At 50.8% G+C, this 22,677-nt stretch overlaps 2 protein-coding genes across 2 annotated transcripts; one reads left to right on the top strand and one right to left on the bottom strand.

Annotated features, from left to right (window-relative positions):
• Nucleotides 1-577: 577 nt before the first annotated feature.
• On the top strand, nt 578-10,231 carry LOC128725713 (dynein intermediate chain 2, ciliary). The gene is made up of 10 exons (XM_053819479.1): nt 578-625; nt 732-1,059; nt 2,231-2,344; nt 3,121-3,263; nt 3,343-3,781; nt 6,991-7,068; nt 7,152-7,608; nt 7,688-7,813; nt 7,897-8,130; nt 9,990-10,231. The coding sequence occupies exons 1-10, from the start codon at nt 578-580 to the stop codon at nt 10,174-10,176; spliced, it is 2,154 nt and encodes a 717-aa protein (XP_053675454.1). The 3' UTR covers nt 10,177-10,231.
• A 1,253-nt stretch (nt 10,232-11,484) lies between these two features.
• LOC128726461 (ribitol 5-phosphate transferase FKRP) lies at nt 11,485-22,158 on the bottom strand. Its single transcript, XM_053820275.1, has 3 exons — nt 21,154-22,158; nt 18,500-18,616; nt 11,485-12,336 (listed from the first exon to the last, which is right to left on the bottom strand). The coding sequence occupies exons 1-3, from the start codon at nt 22,156-22,158 to the stop codon at nt 11,485-11,487; spliced, it is 1,974 nt and encodes a 657-aa protein (XP_053676250.1).
• Nucleotides 22,159-22,677: the final 519 nt, after the last annotated feature.

Below are 22,677 nucleotides of genomic sequence, written 5' to 3'. Positions count from 1 at the left end.
ACCTGGCACGCCAGGTTGCGCCACGGGACACGCGGCTAAACTGATTCTCCGCAGTAAAAACATGACACGGACAAGTGGACCCGTGCGACTAAGGCGTGTAGAAGAAGACGAAGTGAAGAAAAAAAAACATCCTGTACCTTGTGCACTGGGGCAGGTCCTTAAGGGGATACGGAGCAGGACGACCGAAAAAAAAAACGGAAGAAACGAGTGCCGCGGTAGCGCCGAGGGGGATCGGTAAAAAGTTAGGCAGGTTGGAAAAGTTGTCGCGTTTGTGTTCCAAAACCTCCGAGGCCGAGGTGGTAAATTGAATGTACCTTGCGGGATACAAGTTAGTCTAGTCACGGCTGTCGCCTGAGCTGGATAGTTATCCGAACTTGGGCCTAGGGCATCCTCGAAACAACCCGTAACTGGCGAGTCGCTTGGGAACGACTCGTGCTCTGCCGGTGTTTTCCCGGTGCGAGATCTGTGCGATTTGCGTTGGATTGCGTTTTTTTTTCTGCCGTTGCTAAAGTGTTCCGTTCCGAGATTGAAAGCAGTGCAGGAGAATTGAGCCGTTAAGGAGCGGGAAAAGCGCAACATGGCATCGCCAGCCTCCTTGGCAAGCTACGACAGCGATGGCAGCGAAGTAATGCTAGCAGTGTGGCGCCTCTGAGGGCTCGTGAAAATCTCGTCCTTATTCGGTGTTCCCGTTTTTTTTTTCAAATCTTTTCCTTTCATTTCACACTCCGCAGAACCGTATCTCCTCGATGCAAAAGCTCGGGAAGGGCGAACCGGTGGACAACGATGAGTTCGACACGTGGATGAAGTCGAAGCAGCTGCTAAAGCCGGACGACCAGCTCGACCTGACCGAGGCGGAGTTGGGCGAGGAAATCCCGAAGCTCCTGTCGACCGAGAACCGGCACCTGCCGCGCAATCTGGTCGTATATGACTTCCGGGAGGGCGCTTTTCTGCCGGTGCCACCGCCGGAGAACACGATCACGCTGCTCGAGTTCGAGGGCACCTCCATCCACAAGGACACGGACGAAGCGAAGGAGCAGATCTCGCGCAAGGGAACCGACGGTAAACGATCGCACCTGGGGCGCATTGCCTGTGTTGCCTGTCCCAGCTGTGGCACAGGCGTTGTTACGCTCCTGTCTCAGTTTCGGCACAGAATCCCCTTTTTCCTTGAATGCATCATTATGTTTTCATCCTGTCGATTTTTTCGACCCCCTCCCATTTTCCCGAAGCCAGAAGCCTTCAGCTCTGTGGCTTCAGCTTCTGTTGTGTGTCTCTAAGCTAACCCTTCCTAAGCATACGAGTGTGCGGCCATTTTGTTTCGTTGAACGCAAAAAAAAAAACAAACCCCAACGAGAACAAGGACTCAAACGAATGCTCCACGCTAAAGCTGTGGATTTATTTTCCCATCTATCTCGACAACCGCAGCACACCGAAAGGAAACTAACTCACCTTCTTTCTCACTCGCACACTCCTACTGCTGCTGCTGCTGCTGCTGCCGCCGCTGTGTGCATGGTCAGCGTTGGTCTTGGTGCTCTTTGCGAATGGCATGATGAAAGTTTTTAACCCATTCGTTCTGTACTTAATATCCTTGCCCGTTTTACTTGCCATTATGTTGTTCCGTTTGTACTTTCCTTCTTCTTTCACACTCACCCACACACACACACTCTATCGCACTGTCTGTGGGGGTCTTAATTGACCCCGTGCGTTGGGGCTAGGTGTCTTGCGCCCACATTTATATACCGGCATGTACATTGATAGAGAAAGGAAGCGAGATGATACTTCGCGTAGTTGCATCACAGCTAAATGAAGCCGTCAGCTGGTGGCATCCTTTTTCCTTGTATGTACCCCCTGCGACGAACGACGGAGAACGGCTGCGGGCTGTGGGTGGTACGTCCCGATCGCGATCGTGAAACCAATGTTTGTACAGAAACACGCAAATTCCGGTGTACCACGTGACCCGCTCACAAAAGCACGTTCTCCGGACGTTTGTCCTTAGCGGTCCGTTTTGGGCTGTCACTTTTTCACCTGAATTAATCCATTTCTTTCACACCTTCACCAATGAAACCGATATCTCTTTTCCATCCTTTCACCACACCGAAACCACACACATACACACACACACACACAACACTCGAAATCCACTATGAAATGCATGGTTCGAACATTCGAAAATCCACCACCAAAAACAAAACCTGAAACCAATCACGCAATTGCGACTCTTCGAACCGCGAAGAGTTAAATGTCACCCTGGACAAACCGAAGGAACCCCTCGCCGAAGAGCAGGAGGAGACGAAAAAGCCCGACACCCCGGAGACTGGTGACGGCGACGAGGGTGAACGGGACGAAGGTAAAGCCAACCATCATACCAACACCACTCTCCACCCACCAGATCCGTTTTTGTCCGCTGCGATTTTCCTTTCCGTTTTTTGTTTTGGTTTGGTTTTATTTTCCGTCCCCACGCAGCAGCTGGTTTGTTCTCAACTCTTTGCTCTTGTTCGTGCGCTGCTGTGCTGTTCGTGTTTCGTTTTCCCTCTGTTTGCGTCCATGTCCGTAGTCGTCGTGTAAGTGCAGTAGCTGATGCATGTCCTTTTTCGTCCTTATCGCGTAACTATTGCTTTAGCTGCTTATCAATCACAAACCGGTGGTAGAAGTAGACGGTTTGGTTGCTCTTTCGAATAGTTGCACTTTATTGCAGTGTTTTTTTTTCATATTAGATAATGTATAGTGATGTATAATACCTAGTCGACTAGTGTACTTTCAGGTGAATTTAAATATTATCAAACCATGTAGCATAAAAGTGTAAGTTAAGACTAACTAGGCCAACAAGTAGAGCAACTCTTCAATTAGTTTGGTGTAAAGTAAAATCACACCGTCACCCACGGTTTGGTGGTTCTTAGCCATGTCTCACCTAAGAACACCTTTAGCGATCGCTTCCATTTTCTTCTCGACACAACGTTGTGAATGTGTGTGATTTTCTTCGGACTCGGCCACCGAGTGGAAGAAAAAAGATCTCTGTGCAATTAGGGAAAGAGATGTAGAAGTCGAACGTTCCAAATCTGTGTCTAATTGTGTACGTTGGTGTGTCTGTTCTGTGTGTGTGTGTGTCTTTCACTCGAATCGCAGATGAAGCCGAAGGTGAAGGCGAAGGCCAGGAGCAGGAAGAGGAAGTGCAGGCTCCCGCGGAAGAGGAAGCACCGAAAAAGAAGCTCACGAATCAGTTCAACTTCTGTGAGCGTGCCGCGTTGACCATTGCGAATCCTTCCCGCGTAAGTTGTGATATCCTGCTTCCGGTGTCCTGATGACTTGTGTCAAATGCTGTCTTTGTCTATGTTCCAACCCTTGTAGTCGGTGGACACCCAAACGATACCACCCCCACGATCGTCGTTCGGTGCGAGCGTACTCCAGTGGGTCATCTACGATTCGTACATAGAGGATTACGCCCAGCAGCAGCGTGAGAAGGAGCGCGAAAAGGAGAAGAAGCCCGGGTTGCAGCGACGTGACGAGAAAAGCCGTAAGGACGAAAAGGCTAAGCAGGCGGAGGAGTTCAACAAGCGCTACCTGCAGGCGTGTCAGATCATCGAGCGGATGGTGAACCAGAACATCTACGACGAGATCGCGCAGGACTACCGCTACTGGGAGGACCCGTCGGATGAGTTCCGTGAAGAGGAGGGCACACTGTTGCCGCTGTGGAAGTTTTCGTACGAGCGCACGAAGAAGATGTGCGTGACGGATCTGTGCTTTAATACGCTCTACTACGACCTGTTCGCCGTGTGTTTCGGGACGCGTAAGTAGCAAAAGCTCCCGTGGGCTTTCGGTGGGATCAGGAAGGGCTTACGGCACGCATATGTCCTGTTGTAGCGCTCTCTCTCTCTCTCTCTCTCTGTAAGACGTCGCTGTGTCTCTGCTGTCAGTTGACAGCAGACTGGAACAGGTTTTTGTTTCTACAAGCCGATCGTCAGCTCTCAGGACGATGACGAGAAAGCTTTTAGTAGTAGGCGTTGCGGGCATCAAACTTCACGTGCCGTGCCAAAGCCCCAAGGAGATCGGGGACGCATTGTCGCAAATTGACGACGTGAAATCGATAAAATTGAAATTGATTGAAATGTTCCGTCCTCTCCCGATCCGACGAGACGTGACAAACGTGAGAGTGGTTCGCGTGGAAAGCCCCGGGATGGGTGTCGAACGAGAAAGGGTGCTCCTTCCGGCGGAGGGTCTTGGGAATGGACGGAGAGACCGTCGCACCGCCGGGTGATTTGGTATGCATGCCAGCGTTCGGTTTTGTTCCGTTATTTATGGCTTCATTACGTGCTGCGGAAGTTTTGATGTTTCGCCAGTAAACCCAGTTCGTCCACCAGCATGGCATGGGCACGTCACCGGTGGGGGGAAATGGCCCTGATGGGTGGGGATGAGACAGTGGAAATGTGGTGGAAAAACAGCAAAACAGGATAACGCCCTGAATGCCATAGGTCATGGTGGCACTGCTCCTCGGCCAGCTGAACTCGAGAAGGTGAAAAAACGACAACTACGACGACGACGACGACGCCGACCACGAACGAAAACGACGTCCGTAATCAATGAAGAAATGTGGGCTGCGGATATTAATTGAGAGATATGGCCGACTTCATTGCGCCCAGGATGTATGTGTGAGTGTGTGTGTAGACACCGGAAGCCGGCACGTCGGTTTCCGATTGGATGAGCATGAATCAGTTAGTATCGGATCGTGGATTATTCAGCGGAATTTAGCGTCCTCGGAATGGGATGGAAATGGTCCCTCCTTGACGAACGGCCTGAAATATAAGAGAAGTAATGAGCCAAATGGCTGCGGATGACGTACAATTCGGTTGAGTCTCCTGTGGGGAGGAATCATTAGTCTTGCTTGTAATGGGCAGCAGCGGTGTACGAGCACGGCGAAAAGGAGGGCCACATCACCGAACGTTTCGTTCGCAAAGCCGCCAAACATTGATCCACTCGAGGGTTTTCATATTTTAGTACTCGAACTTTACGCGCGAGCAATGAGCGTTAATTTATAGGAAGGGAAAAGTTCATCACGCTCCAGAACGACGGCGAGGATGGAGTTAAATTGAAGCCTGAAACAGAAAGGCATAATACGAGGCATCTTTCGGTAGCTCGGCGCTTTACCCGTTCCGTTCGATAAAAGTTTTATCTAGCCCCAGGCCGGATGTCAATCAGTTCCTACAGGATGAAAGTTTCCACGTGAATTCAATTTAGAAATTTGTAATTTTAATGGCCCATTCCATGGCATGAGCATTGCTGCTGGCTTCCCTCGTCCTGGTTTGGCTCTGTACCGCTCGGATCGGCTCGATCACGTTAATGGAGTTGGCCGAGTGACAAAGGAGTGATTAAAGAAAAGAAAAACATCTGTACACCATAAAATGATTGTAAAACAATAACGGAAATCTAATACCACCATTAGAGCCGAGCGATTTGGCGTCGTCGCATGTCGTGGCGTGTCCTTGTGTTCTTCGGTTTCACACTCCGCTACACTTTAATTGATTAAGCGGCTGGCGGATCCACTTGACAGGATGTTACCCATGGGACCGCTTGCAAGGATCGACCATTTTCTGAGACGGAGAGCTGACAAAAGGGAGCATTTATTCCGTCGCGCTTTTCAATCCATTGAACAGTAAACCATAAAATCAAGATACCGTTACAACCCATTAAACCGTTACTGCGTTGACGCGATGGCGACCATGTTCCCGAGCGTGTCCGTTTTTTGGTGGTACGCGAAGGATGAAAGGACGAACGGAACCACCATCATTTGGCCATGTGCCGAGCCCACCACTATGACCGAGTCCTGATGGTGGGTGGCGAAAAACATCGTTACCCCTTCTGCGATGGCACACTCGGGTGGTCGTAAAAAAGCACTCCCGAGTAGCGAGACTCATTTCCCGACCGGCCAATCCGGTCGTTCCCATTCCGCCAGAGGCCGGAGAAAATAAAGCCGAATTCGAAAGCGGATGTACGGAAAAATGCGCCACTCAGCTTGAGGGGAGTAGGGACGACAGTACTTTTTCCCACCGCGGGGTCTCGTGAGGAGTCGCGGGCAATAAAAGGGCAGTAAAATCAAAATTAATACCGCTGCCCCGTTTTATGACACTTGGCACACCTTTTCTCTGCGCTGCACTGGATCCCTCCCCCCCAGTGTCCTGTATCGCTTTCCCATGCGCGGACACATGCTTTCTCTCTCTCTTGCTTTCTCTAACGTGGGCTATGCTCGTTCCGGTTATAACAGATGTGTCCGTAGATGAAGGACACACTCCTTTGAGTGCATCCGGGGGCATACATATATATTTTTTTGCTATGCCATGCCATACCATTGCCGTAGAGCGAGCGCTGGAAAAGCGCAACCCGTGCTCGTGGTGGGAAATTGGATTATTAAATGAAAACACTCTATTGTTTTACACTTTAGCCGACCGTTCGCGGGTCCTTTCTCCGTGGGGCTTACGGTTTATGAGCCAGGCTTCAACCGGGTGCGAATGGATCGGTTAAACGCAGGATACGAAGCGAGCGCCTATCAGGCGTGTGTTTATGTTTAATCATAAGCACGATCAAAATGACGATAATCCGTGCCGTGGGTGTGTGTGTGGTGTGGGGTGTGATAAAGCAGCCCATGTAGTGTTTATGAGCAGCCCTTTAAAGCAGAGCTAATTGGATCCACAAGCCCGTGGGAGAACCGTGCGCATGATATGCCACATTTGCTTCCATATTTTCTCCATTTAAAGCTGCTTCTCGGTGGTCTCGGCTTGTGTGGTGATTGCACGCGTTTAAAATGGCATTTTTCCGACCACCTGCGGAAAACATGAAGCTGACGAGATTTAGTTGGCGGTGAGCTTAGATTTATGGTTTATGGTAGGGTTTTTGTTGCAGGATTAGTTTCAGTAGGGGAGTACTACTGGGAATGATTGGGTTAATAAAAAGGATATTCTGCTACTGCTCAAAACTCTCCTCTGTCTGCTTCCTTTCTGTTTTCAGTGGATTTCATGAAGCAAAACGCTGAAGGAGCCGTGTGCCTGTTTACGATAAAAAATCCCTCCTTTCCGGACTACAGAAGTGAGTAAGCGCCCACACAACTCAAAACTGTCCTGTTAGAGTCGTACACACTAACAAGTGGCGTGGATTTTTCTCACTTCCAGTTGCAACAGAAAGCGGAGCGATGTGCTGTGACATCCATCCGAAGTACCCGTACCTGATCGCTATAGGGCTGTACGATGGTAACGTGATCGTGTACAACCTGCAGGTCGGTACGAAGGAGGGTCCGGTGTACATTTCGCACGGTGTGAATGGCAAGCACGCGGAGTGCGTGTGGGAGATCAAGTGGGGTCCGGACATGCAGGATGGCGAGATCAACTTCTTCTCGGTGTCGGCCGATGGTAAGGTGTTCAACTGGGTGCTGATGCAGAACAAGCTCGCCATCACGACCATTATCACGTTGTTCCTTGAGATCGATCAGATCAGTGGGCCAGATGGTAGTGCGTTGAGATTGAAGGGTTGTGGCACCTGTATGGTGTTCCATCCACACAATCCGGAGATCTTCCTCGTTGGTACGGAGGAGGGCTACATCTTCAAGTGCAGCACCGCGTACAGCTCGAAGTAAGTGCGCTTAGATTTGGGAGAGAGAGAGAGCGTGATATCTTTAGGTCTTGTGTATCTATCTGTCTATCGTTGGCAGGTATCTGATGACGTACCATGCGCACTATCTGCCTGTCCACCGGATGGACTACAACAAGTTCAACTCGAACATCTTCGCATCGTGCAGCGGCGATTGGCGTGTGAAGATCTGGGAGGACATGAGACCGTAAGTCGCGAGAACTCGTAGATATCGAATCAAAGCACAAAATAAGCATGCCCCCATTTTGTTCGTTCGTTCGTTTCTTGCAGAGAACCACTGTTCATCTTCGACCTCGGTTCGTCGGTGGGTGACGTAAAGTGGGCCCCGTACTCGAGCACCGTCTTCGCGGCCGTCACCACCGAGGGCAAGGTGTTCGTGTTCGATCTGAACGTGAACAAGTACAAAGCCATCTGCACGCAGGCGATCGTCTCGAAGCGCAAGAACAAGCTCACCCGGTTGGCGTTCAACCAGAAGCTGCCGTTTATCATCGTCGGCGACGACAAGTGAGTGTTTTCTGGGGTGTATCAGGGGGCATTGGAGCTTTTTGAATATTTGATTGTGGCCGCTCCGGATGTCGATATTCGTTTGCTCCGTTTCTCGAACCGATGGGGCACGCTTTGTCTGATGCATCGAAATTGAGGTTGTCGCGCGGCGAACCGGTGAAGGTGCCGAAAGAAACCGATTGCTGATACGGGTTGTTTCGAAGGATTTCCGTATTACGCCACCCACCCATGGGTGAATATTTTATGAGCAATCGTATCCTTGGGCTGGATTTTGGGCAACCCGCTGGTGCTGGTGTGTTGTTTTGCTGAATGGTGGAGCTTGCATCATACATAATAATATCGAAAAACGTTTCCAACTTGATCGACTCCGGAAAACCCCGTTAGCTAAAGCAGTAGTATAAATAGAGAGGGTTCAGTCATCCTCGGAGAGCATCCTTTAACTGCGGCCTCGTGTAAAATTTCCCGGACCAAGTTTTACCAGCCTACGCTAAATTGATTTCTGCCCACGGAAGCAATTTTCATTCCACAACAAACAACCACCCCCGTGCGTGGGTGTGCAGTTTTTCACAAATCCGTACGCCCGCTGAATAATTACGACAAAATGCCCTTCGGGAGGTGGCCGGGTTTCGGGAGTGAAAGTTCATTGCGCTGCCTTTTTCCCCTCAAAACGTGTGCCTCCCAGAGCGCAAATAATTTGCTAATGACAAACTTACTTTGAGAATAATTGATAAACATAATCCGCTTACCGGGCCCGGTGTCGGTCCAACAATGAACACCGTCATTTTGGGTGGGGGTGGTCGACTTCGACTTCGACCCCTTGTCAAGTGGCACTTTGCGCCACGGGGGATGAATGAAAATGCCGGCACGCAAGAGCCGCCGAACTCCATTTGCCAGCTATTCTAATTAAACGGTTAACGATGATTGATGTTTACCGCTTTCCGGCCGATTTCGTGGCGAACGTTGGATTTGGTGAGGCTTTTGCCCCCGGTGGAAATGTGTGCTTGGTGTATGTGTTGGTGGTTTTTTTCTTTTTCTTCTTTCAACGGGAACTTAAGCTTCCGCTGTTGCCTTTCTTGCCTGCCTAGACTAGACGGAGGGACTGTTTCACATTCTCTTTGCTCATGCTCTCATAAAGCTTATAGCCATATCTGAGGATATATTGGGGGCAATTTGTGCGAGAAAATATTCCATCATGCCAAGGAAGAACGAAGTTTTAAGCCAGACCGTGCATGGGTCTAGCCGTTTGTAGGGTGCTTACGACGAATGCTTTATGATAAGCGTATTGCTCGTGTCGAGAGCGAACGTCCAATGAATTTTAATTCCACCACCCTTGCGAAAGCTCATGCATTTTAATATGATGAAGGGCAAAAATTAATTTATCGAACAAACCCTTGTTGTTTCTGGCGTTGTTGCCACTAGGGGCTGTTGCTGGTGTTTTGCCGGCAGTGGGCGCTTTTCCGAGTGAGTTGATTTCCGGCAGGCCAGCTGCCTGGCGATGTATTGGCATCATTTATCACTGGCACCCTGCCACGGGGTTTTCATGAAAAGCGCTACATGAACAGCAACACATAACTCTCCATTTGATCGTTCGCAGCCGCAAATTAATGTTGGCTTTGGCGAGCAACGCCTTTCAATTACACGCCCGCACGTATCCTGCCAATGTCGTGGGCTCGTAATTGGGCGGTAATCATTACTTATTGGCTGGGGGCGCTCGTCCTTTCGCCTTTTTTTGCTCGCTTTCTATCTCCCTTTTCCCATGTCTCGGTTGCGATTGTCTTTGCTGGGACTTTGGGAGTGTAGTTTTTTACGCCTCGCTTGCTCATGTTCTTTTCTCTTTTCGTTTTCGGAATCGCTTTCAGGGGCACAACCATCACGTTGAAGCTTTCACCGAACCTGCGCATCAAGACGAAGATGGGCAAAAAGGCTGGCGTCGTCGATCCGCAGCTGCTGGAAAGCCAAAAGCTGGACCGGCTCCTATCGCTCGTCCGAGAGCTACCGGAAGGTGAGACGGTTAAGGAGACCGTTTCGACCGTCGCATCGAACTAAAGCGCCGTCCGACGATCCTGGCTCGACCCTAAATCCCACCGTCCATTTTTTTTGTTATCCCGTCGACGTGACCGGAAGAGGCGTGCGTGGCAGCCGCTGGTGTTTGTTTGTTTATTTGTTAGCGTCTTTCGGATGTAGGCTCGCGTGGCGGGTTTCGGCACTAGGTTTCGAATAAATACAAGCCAAATTACGTTTTCCCGGTTGAAGGGAAACTCGCAGCGTTACCACCGCGGCTGGGTGCTTTATTGTGTGCTGGGTGCAGTTCTCGCTTCCGGTTCGCTGTTCACAACGACCGGAGTGCAGCGGCACCGCGGTGTTGAACAGAGATGTAGAGGAAGTTTAATAGACGGAAGTTTGAACCGTTTTAACAGTAACGTGGTCGGGCACTACCTGCGCTATTTCCGACGTACAGGGTTAGGTAAGAGGAAGTTTAATAAATGCGTTCGTTCCGCCTCTTCTTCTTATTCTTCGGGCGGGTTAATATGAGAGCACCTGATAAACGTGTTAACATTTGCAACAGTTGGAAAACGTTGAAGGAATGAGCTTCGAAGAAATGGTTAGGAAAGGTGCACTAAACCTAGCTCGCGCTGCTTTTCCGCTGCCATTTTCCGGGGACATCTAATCTCTAACACATTGCAAGTAAAATTATATTCACCTTCTGTAGGGCTACTGCCCAGTTGCATAATTCTAATTGACTAATCGTTTTCACTAGTGGTTCTGTATTGTTTCGTCTGCCCTTGATAGAATTACATACCGCTTCGCATAATGCGTATCATTGTTTAGTGATGTGTATTTTGTTATCGTTATCTTCCCGAAGCATTCATTTATGCCTTACTGTTTGTCCGGTTATTGTGTGTCTCTGACTCATGCTTTCTGAATTGGTTTATCTCATATATGCAGTTTATCACATTCAATCCCCATCCAGCCACCAGTCATTGTCAGGTGGCATAGAAAAAATGAAAAACCCTTAAATTTGCCCCCACGCAAATACCAATCGATCGAAAAACACATCCACAAAAAAGTCATTTCACAAAAATATGCGCCACAAGCCAATGCAAGAAAGGAAGTACAAAGTGTCCTACGCGCCTTCCCGAAAACTTCCCGAAATGAAGCAACAAATCCCAGATCGCTTTTTGGTAAAATTCGCCTCCTTTATCCCCAATTTGGTGTCTCTGTGTATTGATGCTGGCTTATGGTATGTACACGCAACGTTGGTTGAATGGTTAGTTTGCATGATCGCGGTTCGCGGTTCGCGTTTAATATATATTCCTTTCCCTAGCGCTAGCTACTTGCACGTGGCCCTGGACTTTACTTGACGTTCTTCACCTCAAGATACTCTATCACATTGTTCGGGCACATGATGGGCTTGCCGAGGAACAGCACCGTCGACATCGGGTGCAGAAACTCGACCGAAAACTTGCGTGCCTTCCACCCGTAGAAACCGCTCGGGCGTACCATCTCGCCACTCGACAGATCGAACGGCAGCAGGTTGATCGCGATCGTGTTCACCTTCGAAAACTGCACCCGAAAGTAGTGCCCATCGGTCGCTTTCAACCAGTGGAAGCCGGCTTCGTCGGTGTACGGGCGTGCTTGAGCTTTCCTTAGGGCCATCGATCGTTGCACATCGTCCCCGTTGAAGCTGAGATCGATCTCGTACGCGTCCGGAGCGAGTCCTTTCAGCTCGATCGCGTCCCGAAGCGCACGGTTGTCGAGCCAGTATCGAATTCCAACGTTTTCGAACTCATCCACTACGTGCCGGAAGACGGCTTTAAGCTTTTCCATGCAGCAAGGTGGCGTGTTCCGGCCAAGATACCGATAGAAGGGCCTTCCGTTGTGCACTTGGCCGATGCAACTGCGCGTTTGCTTCTCGCAACCGTAGAACGTGATCTCCGTCAGCAGCGAGATGGTTTGGTTGTTGTGTTCGTAGCTTTTCACGTACTTCCGGCGGGCGGCTCCAGCGCCACCGAATGGTGCACCCATGCCGGCACCCCGGTTTGGGGCCTTATCGTACAGGTAGTTCTTGCGCACGACTTTCTTCACCTGCAGGCGCCGATAGAGCGCCTTAAATTGCTCCTTGCGCTGGTTGCGGCGCTTCGTTTTCGTGTGGTACGATGTGAAGAGCTTTCGGCCGTCCTGGAACGCACCATTCAGGAGCATTTTCTGGGGAGAGATAGACGAAAGACAGTGTGTGTTGTGTGAGAGAGTGAGAGAGAAAGAAAATAAATGGAAAGAACGATTAAGCCGGAACAGGGAGTGGATGCCCTTTTTGTTTTCCCCGGAAGGCGTCGATAATGGTCGAGGACCTGCGCTGAAAGAAAAACTACAAAAAACCCACACACACAGACACACCATCTCATTTCCATCCCGGAAGGCGCGGGACATACCTCCGAACAACGGAACTGATTTCCTCCCCGACGGTCGGTTGGAATTGGTTTTGGGTTGCCGTTTTTCTTTTTTGCTTCTTTTTGCCTTCCGTGGGTTCGATTTCCTCGCACCAAAAGAGGACGAGGATTCGATCGATTCGCATCGTTGCCGTACCGAGGGCGTCTTGCGAGTTATTTTTTTTTGGACCACCCTTGGCTTCACCCGTAGGCCACAGGTTGATTCGAAGGTCTGGCTCTCACCCACGAATCGATTTGCGTTGCAATCCCGTGCGGCGTACGAGCTTCGGAGTCGAAATTGGAGCCCGTCGAGTTGAAACCCGAAAGAAAATGCAAATTCGCTTCCACGGGGAGCGGGAAGCGTGTGGATGTGAGGGCGACAACGAAGGGAGGTGGGAAATCGGTTTCGATTTCCTATTCGTGGGAAGCCGTTGCCGCCTGATTGCATGTGTTGCGTGATAGCGCGTCGGTGGCGGTATCTTTGGACTATAATCTAGAAATTGGAGGGTAGTTATCGGCACTTAATGCTTGTTCGGGAATGTTTCTCCTTTTCTTCGCGAGCGGAAAGCTGCGGCTTTGCAAGGACGAAGACCTTTAAAGCCTAGAGATTTGGAGGGGTACAAACGTATTGCCCTTTTTGAGGATACTTAATTTCGCTCGCTACACTAAGCGGTGTGCATTACAAGCGCTTTGCATAGATGTAGGCGCTTAGCAAGATCCTGACAGCTGCGTTGTTGTTAGCAGTTGTACGAGCGCTCTATTGTATTTCCATTTGCGAAACCATTCTTTTAGAGGCTCACAGGTTTACGATGCCACAATGAACACCCACCAAAGCTCGCAGAGAATCGTTTCGATCGGAACAACCTCAGCTGCAGGCTGCTCCATTCAATCAATCAATCGCACATCTTGCGGCTCATTTGCAACGTAATGTGCTCATTGAATGAGATCCCACACCGTAGCGTGGAATATGCAAGCACACCGATATTCCGGACGACCACGAGCCAGACGTTTTGCTTCCTGCTTTCGATACCGCGAGAATTGAATTGCAAATATTACCGGCACATGAGTCATCGACGTTGTCATCGGCAGGCTGTGGCAATGAGCACAATAGGGCGTTCGAAGACGCCCCAAACCGAATACGGTGGCATTCGTTAGTGGAAAATTAAATCCCGCCGAAAGTTCTGCACATCGCGTTATCAGTCTGCGGTCGTGGCAAGCACCACAGCTGCCATCATCGTCGAACACGTGATACGCGCTAATGGGGGCTTCTCTGGAGCGCGAAGAGGCCCCAAAAGAAGTTCGATGGCACTCCTGCCGGCTGGGGACAGAGATAAGCACCGGAGGGATTCACACTCGCACACGCGGAACCGGCGCGAGGATAAAGCAGGACACGAACCGCGACTGCTACGGTTCGATTGCGAGGCATGGTGATCGATTTTCGGCGCTATTGTTCATTTCGTTCGTGCGCTTCGAGTAGTGGGAGAGGCATTCGAGGTCTTTAGGAGGGGGAACAATGAAAGAAGAAGAAGAGACAAGAATTCGCTCGACACTGACCCAGAATATAAAGAAACGAATTAACGAAGGATAAATAAGGACGATGAACGGGAATGAAATGGGAAAAAAAGCAAACAACGCGCAACCGGCCCGGAATATGGAGTGGACAATCTCGGAAAAACCGAGCCGAGCGCTGCCGCGTCCTTTCGCATGGGCGGTTTTTCATTAGCTATTGTTTTGGGGGAAAACTGTTTGCTTTTGGGATGGGGTGTTTTTTTGTTGTTGTGTTCTTTCTTTTGCTGCTGCTTTGCTTTTTTATTCCGTTCCAACTCACCAGACCGAGCTCGTATTATCGTAGTCTATCTGTCCGGGCAGTTCATTTGTGGCGTATCGCCGCGGGCAAACACCGTGGAGGGGGGGGGATGTTAGGATGGGGGTGGAAATAAAAAAAAGGAACCGGAAAAGCATTCCTCACGAGTGTGTTCTTTCCAACCCGCACGGGGCAAGGCAGGGTGTCGGAGATGGAGATGTTTCTGGCTATGTTTTTCACTCCTTCGGTCGTAAATGGGAGTGAAAATAAAATAAAAAAAAACCACATACCGCGAGAAGAAAAGAGGCAGAAGCGACCCACCACCCACAGCAAGGTCACGACGTTCGCGCGCGCACCAACCATCGCCCTTAAGCCCGGTTTCGCCGACGTTCCCGACATCGTAAAACTCAAATATTTATCTTCATAATACCGGCTACTTGGTTTTTGGCGGAGGACATTTCGTTGGTTTTGCGTGGGTGGACTGGTGGGTGGGTGGCTCACGTTTGGGCCCAAGCGTTTATCTCGCGCCAGAGCGCCAAGCCCTTGCCTTAAAGCTAATGGTGGCGGGGGTTTTTGTGGCTTCCGAGACGGAGCAAACTTTTGTAACGCGCACGCGATTCGCCTCTGCGTGTGTGTGGGTGTGCGCCGGTTTGGAACTTTTAAGGGAAGCGAAATTGGTTCCACTTGACTCCTGGCGCGCACCGTCAACCGAAGTCTCGTAACTCGTGATAGTCCATCAGCAACATCAGCATCATCGTTTTCGCGATGAAAAGTTATCCGATTTCGTCTCGTTATTATCTCCCCCCCAACCACCCCAACCATTTCCCGGCTGTCGTTTTCGGCCTTTCATCGTGTTGCCTTCCGTTTCCTGGCGCGAACGTGTGTCCTGACACACATGGCGCAGCTCACACGCGGTGTGCGGGAAAAAAGGTGGAATATTTACCGTGAGCATTTTAAAATTAGCACCGGTAGGCATAAGCGCACGACAATGGCACCCGGCCGCCATCGTGATCGCGGATGGATGGATGGATGGATGAGGTCGTATTGCCGTGTGCGTTAAATTATCTCCGCATGAGACGCTTTCGTTTAAATCCACTTACTGGATGCTAATTTTTCGCCGAGCACTTTTCCGTGGCAGAAAAGCGTAACGAACGTTCGCGGAAGTGATGTAAAGTGTGGTGGTTGGAAGCTTTAAACCGGGTTAAAGCGAGAAAGATGAATATGGTGGGGAATATATATGCGAAGCGTCCTCCACTGGCGTGGAGTGAGTTGTTTTTTGTTGTTGTTGCTGTTGCCACAGATTATTCTTCCTCTCGCAATGTGGTGGGGCCTATTGTGGGGAAAGCCGCAACTGGAACAAAAAAAAACATCAAGCTCGGATGTCTTCACCGGGAGGTGCTTCAAAAACCTTTAAGCTTCTTTTCAAAAGCCGCATTGAAACCTTTTCGTCCTGTGTGAGCACGCTCGGCGGGGGAACGGTGGCTGTCCCGAGGTCCTTTCCGGAATGCATATAAAATATCTTGAAAAGAAAAAAAAAACAAACGCTCCTAGACGCCAGGTTTTGGGCGACATTCCAAAAACGGAGCCGACGAAACACCGGAACATTCATGGCCTACTCTTCCAAGGCAGAGGCGTTTTTCAAAGCCTACTGGATGGATGGGACAGTTTCCACAGGGGGGCTAGACATCGAATGTTCGAAATCAAACGAAAGCTTCCGAGCACCATAAAGGTGCCCAGTTTCGATCGTTTTGTGAACCAAGACGGGACCGTTCGAGTGGGCGAAAGAGATGGAGAACGGTCGAAATGTGGATGCGTCTGTTGGAGGCTAACTTTTAAACGAACCAGAACAAAATCAACCCTACCCAGTGGTCAAGGAAACAGAGATAGAACGAGGAGGAAAAAAAAGGAAATTGGTTCAAAACCCAAACAAACGGGCAGCAGCGATTTTCGTCCTATCAACACTTTCCAGCTTTCAAGAGGAAAGGGCCGTGAACGAAGCCGAAAAAAAACGAGATTCAAGGAATCCCGGTGCCGTTTGGCACCGAACCGGAAAGGAGAAATCGCACGAAACGCATGAATTCATTCGAAACATCCAGAGACACATTGGCTTAATTTTGGGCACGATTTCAAAGCGCTCAGCTTAACTCGTTTTTTCCCTGCCGAAACGGTTTCGGACCGCCCGTGGAGCAAAAGAAATGGGGAAAGCGAAAAAGAGGCCAACACCAAAAAAAAAAGCAGCCGTGTATATAACTCGTTCTTAAACGACAATCAAGCGGGGCAGGTCCGGAATTCACCTGAACGGTAGCTGCCACTTTCGAATTCATCATCCCCACAACTGGCCGGAAAGAAACGGCAACCGGGTCACGCGTGTCGGACCGGAAGGACGAAAGGACGAAAAATACTACACACGAATCCTTGGAATTCTCAACATGCGAGTGGCGTTTGTGGTGCCGAGATCGCAAGCGACCAGTTCACAAACCGAACAATGGCTCGAGACCACCAGGGGTGAGCAGCTTTTTTTATAGTCCTTTTCGCTCCCTTTTTTTTTATTTGCCTCTTGCTTACGCGCTCCTTTTCGGTGAAAAGCACCGGCAAGCCACGCGGGGACAGAAAGATGAAGTGTTCATATAACCATTTGCCGGCGGAACATGCGCCGGGACCGGAATGGCGAGGGCATTAGGGCTTAGGCGATTGGGTGGTGGAGCATGGCGAGTTTTTTTTTGCTGCCCTCCCACCTATTTGTTTGGTTCTTGAGGATTTTTGGGTCTCGACAGTGGCATCGCCTTCACTTTCGACCGGCATCGAGCGGGCATATTGTGATAAATGCGTACGTACGGAGCCGGAGTTTGGGTTTTTTTTTGCGGGGGGAAAATGGAGCAAATGGAGCGAAACCGAGGGCAAGGAATGTGGTACCCGTTCACACCAAGAAGGATCCGCTTGATTTGAAGCCCAGCAAACCGGGCACACTCGAGTGGAAGGTGTGGGTGTGGGTGTGTGTGGGAAGAAAATTTTCATTTAAACCCACCACGAACAAGGAACACGTTCAACATGGCCCGAACGGCTTTAGACAGGCAAATGTGCGAGGTTCGGAACCGACTCGACTCAAAACCGAGCATTGAAACCGCCCCCATAAACCCCATCCGGCGTGGGGCTTGATGGGCTGTTGAAGTTAACAAATGATCCCGGTCGAAGTATTCGGCGTTCGCTGGTGAACCCTTGCAAGGGCTTAAATTTGTTTTCCTCGCAAACTCCGGGTGTTGCCGTTTACTTTGTTTTGATTAAAATCGGATGGCCATGGCCCTGCCAGCTTCCGTCCCATAGTGCCGTCAGAAAGGGCAACCAACGGAACACCCTGTTGAAGTGGCATCGAAAGTGGCGCACCGGGCAGAGGAAGAAACCAAAAGGCATTAAATCTACCCTGAAGGGCCAACCGTGCTGCGTCGCTTAATCGGCTCTGCACCCTGACAGCTCAAGACCAAGACAGCCGGGAGCTTTTTCCACCCACCCGATGGAGGGGAGAGGACGGTGGGCCACCGTAACGTTTAATGATTTTACGCCCCGATGCCTAATGCGATGCGAGATGGTGTTGCTTCGTGTTTTCACGGACACACCGCCACGGCTTGGTGTTTGCAGCGCCGAAATTGAAACCGGAAGAAAGCACATCGTCGCATCGCCAGCCGCCTGGAAGAAGACGGGACCGGCAGGCACGAAGGCAGAAACAAAAACCCCCAAAGGAGCCCCCAACGCTGGCGGGGGATGCTTTACTGGCTTCGGATGGAGGAGCGAATGCGTGACAAAACCCCCCGAGCCGGGAAGGGACCGACACGAGGCAAAAACCTCGTAACCGTATCCGGGAATTGCACTTCCTGAAGCAATCATTTTTGTTTTGGCCCGTAGCGAGCGAGAGAGACAGAGAGAGAGGCAGAGAGAGAGAAAGAAGGAGAGAAAAAACAACACCATCCCCATATAGCGCCAAACAAAACAATCACGAGGAGCACCAATTTTCTCCACACAAAAGGCATCCGCCGGTCTGCCTGTGGAACGGGCAACGTTTTCCCGTTGGCGTATTTTGTTTTTGCCCCTTTTTTTCTCCTGTGGGGTGCCCTTTTTTTTCTCCACTCTGAAGCCCCAAACGAACCTTGACGCCGGCCAGTTTGGCCTGGATGTAGAACACGTCCGGGAAGGGTGATGACAGGGCGTCGGGCATCTCCTTCAGCAGTTCCGTCTCGACCAGGATGGCGTGCTTCTGTTTGAACTGGAAAGGAGATAAGAAAGAGAAAGAGAGAGTGAGATTGTGAGTGGTGCAGGAGGCAGATAGATATAAGCAATGGTGAAACATCGCCGAATGCCCCGGGGCGGCCTTGCTGTGTGAGGACGATGGCTCTGGAGCGCGTGCCTGGAAGGATCTAGTCCCGTCGCATAGGATTGCAGTGGCTTAAGGGGGCGAATCTCCTGGTGGAAGCACTCAATCTGCACCCCGTACGGTGGCCCGCCCGAGGACGGTGGAATTTTTATTGGCAGGGAAAGTCAATATTGCAGTAACGATGTTGGGCGAATGAGATGTACACAAATATCGCAATGGTCCCCTCGGGTCGTAAGGTGAAAAGAAAAAGGGGAACTGAAGTATGTGTGTGTGTGAGAGAGAGAGTAGCAGGTAAACGGCACACGTGGTGCAAATGACCAGTTAGCTGTAAGTAAATATTCCAGAAATAGTAGCTTTTGTGTCACGAAGTCGTTCTCAAGCCATCTCAACGCCTTGAAGTATGCAACAAAAGCAGCGTCCAAATCGGAGCTGCTTCATAGCCTACTACGAACGTCCACAGGCTTTTCACCGTTTTTGCCGACATTTTAGCAAGTTTAAGTCCACCATTGAGCTCATACCAGTGGAGTGTTCCCTAGCTGAGACTCTGAAGGAGTCTGCAAACCACCAACCGGGAGCAATTTAAAGATAGCTGCTCACTTTCCGTGCTATTTTTATCACCGCAGCAAACTTCCCCCCGTCAGGTGGAATCTGTGGTATGATTAATATTTTTCCCGACAACAATTACCCCTCGGTTCCACTCTAGCAATTGGTCCCTCTCGAGCGGTGGAATATCAGAAAAGCGACTTCTTTGCAAACGAAGCGTGACAGCGCCGGGCACGACAAAATGGAACGTTCGCTCCCTCTGTCCCTGTCGAGTGCAATCCGATGGTAGCTGATGGAAGTTTTTCATTTCGATTGGCTTGTCCCGGGGATCGGACGAGAGAGAAAGAGAGTAGAAACCGAAATACAAACCGAACGGACTAAATGTTCCCTAGAAGCATACCGATACGCGCAAACGAGCGCTCGCAGACAGAGGCAGCCACTTTTTTCGCCTAGAATGTTTCTTTTTCACTAGAATAGAGAAAATAGGGAGCGCCTAAAAAACGCCTCAATTTGCCGCACCGGTTCACGACGCGAAATGTTGTCACCACCCCCTTGCTCCCGGGATTGACGGTCGATGGAGGCCGATGGGGGAGAGCGGAAGCTGCCACCGCATTCCAGATTGCAATCAAACAACCCGCTTGGGAGGAGTGCAGCAGCAGTGTACCTGTTTTGGGCTGGGAGCAATGAAGCCATCGCCTGCATCGTAGCCGATCCTTTGGCCTTTTGACCCTGTTTTTTGGTCAGTTTTTGGAGCTGCAGATGAATCCGTTCTGTGCGACATGTTAGCTTGGAGTGGTGTCTGGGGGAGAGCAAACCCCCAACGGGGGTGAGAGGGTTCTTTTGTGATCTGGTGACAGAACAAGCGAGAATATAATGTCTCCAGCAGCAAGGACGAAAACTTGCTCTTCGGCAACACGCCACGTTCGGGAGAAGCGCAAGCATTTAAGCTAAGAGGCTAACGGAGCTGTCAGATAACAACGAAGGAACTAACACGCATACACGCCCACACGTGAGCGGATAAATGCGTGCTCACGTGGGGCCGTGTGGTTGGGTGGGCTTCGGTGCGGCGGGATGTTAATTTAGGATATTAAATTTTGAATATTAATACCGGTCGATTATTTTCCGGTTCCGGCACACGTACCGTTGCTCTACGAGTGCACCACGCGTGGCTTATCTGCCGCATCGATCCCGCGACCCGAGGGTATAAACCACCGCAAAAAGGATCGGACACATTCACGCGCATCATCATCGAACTTCGGGCACTTTTGGGGGACAAAAAAGGGACACACCGGCCGCTGGCACGGTGGCACAAATTTATGGCACAAATACATCCGGAACCATCGAGGGGGAGGAGAATCGTGGTGACAAACGAAAGGAATTGTGGTGGGGGGGGGGGAGAGGAGGGTAGAGGAAAAAAGAAAAACCCCTCCCCGGGTGGGCGTGGGTGGGGTTGGAAAGAAAGAAAAACGAGACCCCGAAATGGAGCGGCACATTAACAATCAGATCGCATATGCGGCACCGGATGCTGTTTGGTATGCAAAACCGGTCGGTAATGATTTCGTTGGGGGCGGAAGAGGTGGGAGGGAGGGTGGGGATGGGAAACAGGCACCTCAATTCATCGTTCGTTTCAGAACCCACCTCGAATAGGAAGCTTAATTGCGGTTCAAGCTCTGGCTTGTTCTCTCTCTCTCTCCTTCTTTTTTTCCCTCGTTTCTAGGAAGAGCAGCGTTTTGTTCGAGACCGGAAAATTATGATCCAGTTCGCATGGGGATTTCCCCAAGTCACAGGGAATTTGGAAAATGATGATCCCGGTTTTCGGTGAGATTTAGGCTAGTGGATTCACTGGCTCGATAAAATGCACAATCCATCGTTCGCGCCCTACTTACCATGTCACAATGGTCCGTTTCGTTGCCGGTGACGTACTCGAGCGTCCAGTTGGGCAAATCGAGCTGCATCTGGACGCAATTGGCCGTACCTTTCGCGTTCGACCCAAACGGCACAGCAATGATGCGTCGGTCTGGCTTCCGGTTCACGTCAAATGGTCGACCACCGGGACGAGCTCCATGGCCATTCTGCTTCAGCAGCAGGTGCTGATGTTGCTGGAGCAGCAACTCATCACCGGACGGTGTGTCGATTTCACGCAGCATGCGCGATAACAACCCACGTCCGGTCAACCGTACACCGTCCGGCATAAACAGCACGTATCGCGTGGCCACGTGAAGCACCGGAAACGCATCCCTCAGCGTCTTCGTGACGTCGTACGCAAGGTGAAAAAAGCGCACGTTGCTTCCTTCAGCGAACCACGCCGGTGCCGTTCCACGTGGTCTGTTCGCTGACGCCGTTTGGTTGGTGGAGGTGCCCGCACCACCCGAGGGTTGTGAACCTCCACCAGGAGGGTTGAAGATGTCCAGTGGTGGATAGGGTAGCTCGGGAGCGATCACAAATACGCTTACGCCCGGGATAAGAGCCGTTACGCTGCCGATCGACTGCAGCAGGTCATTGTCGAAGTCATAGAAATCGCGAAACACGAACGTGATGCTTTTTCGCAGGAATCCGTTCGTGTGCTGCACCCGATCGTGTCCACCCCCGTGAGGATCCTCCGTGAGGGCTGGTTTAAGACGCATCCGGTTGAAAGTTGCCCCTCCAGGGTCACCGGCACGGTACGAACTCTCGTAGCTGACGAGCGGGATCGATTCGGGTGCTGCTCCGGGGCGGCGTGGGAGTGCGGGATGTCCCCGAGCAGCACCACCGCCAGTCAGCGTTTCCGCCAGGTAGTGCCCGCTGGTGAGAAAATACTTCCACGAGTAGTAAAACACGATCAGGTTGAAGCAGATCATGAAGAAGATGAACAGCTTCCCGTACTTCATGCGCATCCTGGCCGCCGTTTGCATCTGTCCAGCGTGTCCAGGAAGCGTGAAAAGGGAGTCCTGCGCGGGGTGGCTAGTGCTGGGAATCTCCACCAGCCCACAACTAACCGAAACACACTACCAGTGGCGGTGGAACACCCATCGGGCCCATGAAACTCTGATTAGTAATCCCATCAGCAAAAGCCGGGAGCCCTTTGGGGCCATTTTTGTTGGCGCATCCGTCCGTCCGACCCGTTCAGTATTCTTCCGCAGCCCTTCCGAGCCTTATCATGATGGCTTTCATCACACTTCACCTTCGGTCTCTTCACACTACACTACAGGCTGGCGAGCGGCTAGAGGGTGGATACGTTTGCTCGAGGGACGCTCACATGGTAATCGAATTATGGCCATCTGCAGTGTCCCTTTTTCCTGCCCTGGTGGAACCACCAGACGTGGGGCCAGGAAGGATGGATGGAGGGATTAATCCGTGGAGAAAATTAAAGCATGATTGGATGTAGGAACGGGTCTGATGTTTCGTTTGTCCGGTGGGAAGGAAAACACATA

Source organism: Anopheles nili, chromosome 3 (genome assembly GCF_943737925.1).
Source record: "Anopheles nili chromosome 3, idAnoNiliSN_F5_01, whole genome shotgun sequence".
NCBI classification, from domain to species: domain Eukaryota; kingdom Metazoa; phylum Arthropoda; class Insecta; order Diptera; family Culicidae; genus Anopheles; species Anopheles nili.
Note: the sequence above shows the minus strand (reverse complement) of the source record. Positions and strands in the feature narration are given on the sequence as shown.

Excerpts from the sequence above, each read along its gene's own strand:
- LOC128726461 (XM_053820275.1), bottom strand. The coding sequence starts at position 22,158 with ATGCAAACGGCGGCCAGGATGCGCATGAAGTACGGGAAGCTGTTCATC. Across the intron at positions 18,617-21,153 it reads AAACGGACCATTGTGACATG|TTCAAACAGAAGCACGCCAT; the intron begins GTAAGTAGGGCG and ends TCTCCTTTCCAG. Across the intron at positions 12,337-18,499 it reads CCAAACTGGCCGGCGTCAAG|AAAATGCTCCTGAATGGTGC; the intron begins GTTCGTTTGGGG and ends ATCTCTCCCCAG.
- LOC128725713 (XM_053819479.1), top strand. The coding sequence starts at position 578 with ATGGCATCGCCAGCCTCCTTGGCAAGCTACGACAGCGATGGCAGCGAA. Across the intron at positions 3,264-3,342 it reads CCATTGCGAATCCTTCCCGC|TCGGTGGACACCCAAACGAT; the intron begins GTAAGTTGTGAT and ends CAACCCTTGTAG. Across the intron at positions 8,131-9,989 it reads ATCATCGTCGGCGACGACAA|GGGCACAACCATCACGTTGA; the intron begins GTGAGTGTTTTC and ends AATCGCTTTCAG.